Source organism: Ricinus communis, chromosome 6 (assembly GCF_019578655.1).
Source record: "Ricinus communis isolate WT05 ecotype wild-type chromosome 6, ASM1957865v1, whole genome shotgun sequence".
NCBI lineage: Eukaryota > Viridiplantae > Streptophyta > Magnoliopsida > Malpighiales > Euphorbiaceae > Ricinus > Ricinus communis.
Window position 1 is genome coordinate 1,196,904 of NC_063261.1, and position 6,101 is coordinate 1,203,004.

A 6,101-nucleotide genomic window follows, 5' to 3' on the forward strand; every position below is an offset into this window, starting at 1 on the left:
GAAAGCCTGCGCTTCCGCCCACTTAGAGAAATACTCAACAGCAACAAGGATATATTTATTACCAAAAGAAGAAGGAGATGACCCCATGAAGTCAATGTCCCAAACATCAAATATCTCAACCGCTTGAATGGTCATTCGGGGCATCTCATCACAATTAGAGATGTTACCTGACCTCTAGCATGCATCACAAACCTGCTCGAATGCTCTAGCATCCCGAAAGATGGTCGGCTAATAGAATCCAGCATCAAGAAACTTTCTAGCAGTATGGTTAACTGCTTGATGACCTCCCATCGGTCCCTCATGGCAATGCCTCAAAATTTGAAGGATCTCCTCCCCATACACGCATTGTCCAATCACCTGGTCTGCACAAACTCAAAGCAAAAAAGGGTCTTCCCAAATGTAGTACTTCAAATCAGCAAAGAATTTCTTCTTTTGCTAAAATGTCATACCCTTTGGTAAGACCTTTGCAACCAAGTAATTCGCAAAATCGAAAAACTAAGGGATATCCAAAGATACCTTAATAGAGCACAAATACTCATCTAGAGAACTGTCATCAATAGCCCTCTCATCAAGTGCATCTAGGCTCGGGTTCTCCAATCTTAAAAGGTGATCTGTGACCAAGTTCTCTGCACCCTTCTTATCCTTGATCTCAATGTCGAATTCCTGTAAAAGCAAAATCCAACGAGTCAGTCCCGGCTTAGCATCATGCTTTCCAAACAAGTACCTCAACGCCGAATGATTCGTGTAGACCACGGTCTTAGATAGCACCAAGTATGAGGGAACTTGTCAAAAGCATATACGAGAGCAAGCAACTCCTTCTCAGTAGTGGTATAGTGCTCCTGGGCATCTGTCAATGTGTATCTAGCATAATAGATTGGTTGGAACTTCTTCTCAAGCCTCTGTCCTAAAACAGCTCCAACTACAAAATCACTAGCATCACACATTAGCTCAAAAGGCAACCTCCAATTAGGCGAAACCAGAATAGGGATTGTAGTTAACTTCTCCTTAAGTAACTCAAAAGCCTATAATCAGTCATCGGAAAATACAAATGGAACATCTTTTACAAGCAACTAGGTCAAAGGTCTAGCAATCTTAGAAAAGTCCTTAATAAACCTTATATAAAAACCTGTATGACTAAGGAAAGTCCTAACAGCCTTAATCGAGATAGGAGGTGGCAACTTAGTAATAGTATCTACCTTTGCTCTATCTACCTCCATCCCTGCATGTGAAATCTTATGCCCTAGCACAATACCCTCTCTCACCATAAAATGACACTTTTCCTAATTCAGCACAAGGTTAGCTTCTACACAGCGTGCAAGCATACGCTCTAAGTTAAGCAAACAATGGGAGAAATAGTTACCAAATACCGAGAAGTCATCCATGAACACCTCCATAGACTCTTCAATCATATCATGGAAGATCGCCATCATACACCTCTGGAAAGTAGCAGGTGCATTGCACAAACCGAATGGCATACTCCTATATACGAACGTACCATAGGGGCAAGTGAAAGTAGTTTTCTCTTGGTCCTCAAGTACAATAGAAATATGAAAATAACCTAAAAAATAGTCAAGAAAGCAATAGAACATATACCCTAATAAGAGCTCTAACATCTGGTCAATAAAAGGAAGAGGAAAATGGTAATTCCATGTTGTATTATTGAGCCTCTTGTAATCAATGCAAACTCGCAAACTAGTTACCATCCTAGTCGATATCAGCTCATCCTTCTCATTCTTGACCACTGCCATACCTCCCTTCTTGGGCACAACCTGTACAGGACTAAGCCAAGAGCTGTCAGAAATAAGGTAAATCAAACATGCATCTAGAAGTTTAATTACTTCCTTCTTGACTACTTCCTTCATATTCGGGTTCAAACGTCATTGTGGCTGTATCACTGGCCTGTAATTATCCTCCATCAGGATCTTATGCGAACAATAGCTCCGGTTGATTCCAGGAATGTCTGCAATCTTGTATACAGAGGCCTCGAGATACTTTCTGAGAGAAGCCAAAGTCATCTCCCTCTCCTCATAAGTCAAATCAGCTGCAATGATCACCGACAGCTTCTCCGCCTCATCCAGATAGGCATAGGTCAAGTGCTTAGGCAACTTTTTCAATTCCAAAGCTGGTGGCTCCTCAAGTGAAGGTCTCAATTTATGCACCCTTGACTTGTCAAAATGGTCAATAGACCTGCTCAGCTCACTAGCCAGCAAATAAGGAAGTTGCTCCAACACATCCTCATTGGACAACTCCTCCTCATCAGCCTGTAATGCTACTTGCAAAGGATCATCAAGTAATATCTCCTGCAATTGAGACTCCACAATATCATCCAAAACATCAACAGAATACACAGTATCATCGTGGTCAAGTGAATGTCTTATAGAAGTGCTAAGGTCAAAGGTAATAGTCTCATCACCTACTCTAATTTGTAACTTCCCATCACACACATCTATAACAGCCCTAGATCCTGCAAGGAAAGGCCTACCTAGAATTAAAGGCATGCTACTCTCACCCTCCATGTCCATAACAACAAAGTCAATAGAAAATATAAACTTATCTACCTTAACAAGTACATTCTCAACTATTCCCCTAGGATATTTCACAGTCCTATCTGCTAACTGTATGCTCATCCTAGTAGGTTTAGGCTCACTCAAACCTAATTTCTCAAACAAACTACTAGGCATGATGCTAGCACCTAAATCAGCTAAAGCATCACTAATAGGCAAATCACCAATAATACAAGGTACAATGAAACTCCCTGGATCACGCCTCTTCACTGGAAACTTATTTTAAAGAATGGCTTAGCACTCCTCATTTAATGTCACAAGTCCCAAGTCCTCCAACTTCCTCTTGTTGCTTAGAATCTCCTTCAAGAACCTTGCATATCTAGGCATTTACGATATAGCCTCAACAAAAGGTAGGTTAATCCTCAACTGCTTAAATAAATCCAAGAACTTACTAAACTGCTGATCAACCTTCTCCTGCTTCAACCTCGCAGGATATGGAATTAGAGGCTGGTATTCCCTCACGAGACTCTTCTTCTTGTCCTTAGTTCGCACAGGCTCTGGCTCCTTCCTAGATGGCTCATCCTGTACAATAACATCATTGATGTGCGTAAAATACACACATCTAAATTGGGTTTTTAAGGTTGATTTTATGTACATTTGGATGTGAATTGGTCCCAACACTCACCCTATGCGTCTGTTTGTGTGCATTAGGTCCAAACGAAGCCAAAGAGTGATAAAGGGAAGAATTAGAGCAGAATTGGACGTCAAAGTTGCCGAAATAAGTCGAGTTTGCGCATAAGGAAGCTGAACACGGGCATGTTAGGTGCATTTGACAATAGGAAAAAAGATGCATTAAGGAGCACGACCACAGAGAGTAACACGGGCATCAACACCAGGCAGTGTCCCCAACACGGGCATCAGCACCAGGCCGTGTTCCCGACATGGGCATCAACACGGCCATGTTCACAGCAGCTGGACGAATTAATTAAAAGCAAGAAAAGAGGGAAAGGCGAAAAAAGCTACGGTTAGAACGTCCAAAAACTCATCTTTTTCTCTCTCTAAGGGTTTTCTGAGTTGGAACTAAGGAAAAATGAGACTTGGACCAAGGTTTCACTTGGATTCTCTTCAAAGATCAAAGATTGGCGAGGATTGTCGATTGGTTTCAATCCGAGTAAGAGGAATAAGAATCGATCCAAGATTGGGCAAGAGGAATTGGAGCTGTTTACTCTCATCCAAGGGTGTATTCGGGTTTCTCTACCTTTACTCATTTTGTAATTGAATTCTTGTGGGTTGTAATGATGAACATGATTAGCTAAACTTGTTAATCCATTGGGGTTCTTTATCTAGGGATTTTTGTACTTAAATTTTGAATTGAATGTATTGATTGTCAATATTGGTTTGCAATGGAAGTATTTATTGATTTGTTCTTCATATCTTGTTGAATGATTTTTGAAATTTGAAAGATCTTGAGAAAGACGTTTAGGTTTGGATTGTCCTTTGCAACCTAGAATTGAATTCGCCTAAAGATAGGGTGTTCGTTCTACCGGATTGAGAATTAACAACTCTCAATAATGTTAAATAGTACATAATGCTAATTTGGATAATTAGAGTTAGGAAGAGATTTCAACCTAATTAATCTAAGTTAAGATGTTAGTGTCCTTAAGAAAGGCATTAATTGCGTAGAGATTTCCCCATGGAAATTGAATTCAATCAATCAATTCTACCCTTAGTTTCCATTCCCTAGAGACAAGAATTCTCAAGGGGTTATTCCTTTACTTGAATTAATCATTCCCTAGTAGACATAGTTAGACAACAATTAGAGTAGCTATTAGTTAATTTAGGAATTATTCATCAATGCCATTTTTTTAGATTATATAATAGAAAAGATTGAGTAGGTTTAGGTTCACACGTTCTTTGGGGAATAAGACGCTTGGTACTCGCCGTTAGCTATACTCCACCGATAGGTACACTGCCTTAGGTCATAGTCTTGCTTGACTTAGCGACCATCAATTATCATCAGCCATAGGTAAAGAACTAGATAACTGCTTACTTGATCTCAAGGTGATAGCCTTGACATGCTCCATTGGGTTTGACTCTATGGTATTGGGGAGCATCCTTAGCTGTCTCTCAGCCAGCATCTTAGAAATCTAGCCTATCTGATTCTCTAAGTGTATCAGGTGCTCGATTTCAGGCTGTGTCCATCTCTGAGCTTTGTTCTAAAGTGGACACGAACTTCATCATCAACTCCTCTAAATTAGGCTTCTTCTCCTGGTTATGAGAAAGTTGAGGGAGAACAGTCTACTATTAGGGCTACTGCTGGTGCACCCTCTGAAATCCTGGTGGACCCTGGGTATTGTTATTTCGCCGCTCGAAGTTAGGATGGTTTCTCCACCCTGGGTTGTATATGTTGCTATAGGGGTTGTTCTGTTGTCTGGGCGCATTTCCTATATAATCAACATGTTCATGGTCAGTAGAAGAAGATGAAGGAAAAGCAAACATACCTCCCGTATTATAGTTTGCACTGTAGTGCAGGCCACCGCAAAACTCGCAGTCAAGATGTGCTGCATGGACAAGCATTTAGAGCTGGTCGATATTCTTGGCCAAAAGCTCCACCTGAGCTACGAAGACTGATGTAGAATCTACCTGGTTCACCACTCCTTGCTGTCCTGGCCTACTCCAAGAAGACTGCCACTGATTTGTGTTCATGACCATCTCCTCAATTAAGTTATAGGCCTGCTGTAGCGTCTTACTATTGAAGGCCCCACCTACAGCTGCATCCACCATCCGCCTCGTGGCTGAGCTGAAGCCACTATAATGGCAAACTGTGATGTGGGCAACATCTCAGTAAGTCCTTATACCTCTCTTATGCATCATACATGCTCTCATCATCAAACTGCACAAAAGAGGAAATATCATTATGCATCTTTATAGTCTTAGCAGGAGGAAAGTACTTATAAAGAAATTTCTTAGCCAAAGAATTCCAGGTGGTGATGGTGTTAGCTGGTAGGGACTGTAGCCATCTTTTTGCTCTATCCCTCAAGGAAAATGGAAACTGCCTAAGGTGAATGGCATCATCGGTAGTTCCATTAATCTTGAAAGTATATAAATATCTAAGAAGTTTGCGATGTGGGCATTAGGATCTTCACTAGGAAGCCCCCAAACTGTACACTCTTCTACATCATCTGAATGACATTTGGCTTAATCTCAAAATTGTTTGCTGCAACAGGTGGCTGCAATATACTATTGTGCGTCCCCTCCAAGGAAGGTCTAGCAAACTCATGCATCATCCTATTTGCTTCAACAATGTTATTGTTGTCGTCTCCCATGTCTACTAGTATATGGATAGGAATCTCAATCTGCTCCTCCTCCACATTTAAATGCTTCCTCAACTACCTGAGAGATCGCTCTAGTTCAGGCAGAGGGTCTACTGGTGCAGGATTAGAACTCCTGGTCATAAACTGCCTAAAATGAACAAGGCAGCAACAACCCAAACAAATAAATAAATGAATAAAAAGCAATGACAAAAATAGAAAAGAAAAATGCAAAAGTAACAAATAGCAAATTTCACTCTAGTTTTCAAATAAAATCCTCGGCAAC

At 40.8% G+C, this 6,101-nt stretch overlaps 1 protein-coding gene and 1 non-coding gene across 2 annotated transcripts; one reads left to right on the forward strand and one right to left on the reverse strand.

Moving 5' to 3' along the window:
* Positions 1-228: 228 nt before the first annotated feature.
* Positions 229-5,830, reverse strand: LOC125370425. Its single transcript, XM_048375806.1, has 11 exons — positions 5,682-5,830; positions 5,148-5,313; positions 2,957-3,086; positions 2,245-2,773; positions 1,900-2,187; positions 1,701-1,791; positions 1,368-1,436; positions 1,197-1,280; positions 801-1,022; positions 517-663; positions 229-357 (listed from the first exon to the last, which is right to left on the reverse strand). Exons 1-11 carry the CDS (start codon positions 5,828-5,830, stop codon positions 229-231), a joined length of 2,004 nt encoding a protein of 667 aa, XP_048231763.1.
* LOC112534468 lies at positions 5,324-5,427 on the forward strand. Its single transcript, XR_003078754.1, has one exon. It is a non-coding gene; the product is annotated as a small nucleolar RNA R71 (small nucleolar RNA).
* Positions 5,831-6,101: the final 271 nt, after the last annotated feature.

What these genes read in the sequence shown, in the direction of transcription:
- LOC125370425 (XM_048375806.1), bottom strand. Translation starts at nt 5,830, where the DNA reads ATGGGAGACGACAACAATAACATTGTTGAAGCAAATAGGATGATGCAT. An exon ending in CAGGCTGATGAGGAGGAGTT is followed by an intron (nt 2,188 to 2,244) that starts GTCCAATGAGGA and finishes TGAGCTGAGCAG; the next exon opens with GTCTATTGACCATTTTGACA. An exon ending in AGAAGGAGTTGCTTGCTCTC is followed by an intron (nt 664 to 800) that starts GTATATGCTTTT and finishes TTGCTTTTACAG; the next exon opens with GAATTCGACATTGAGATCAA.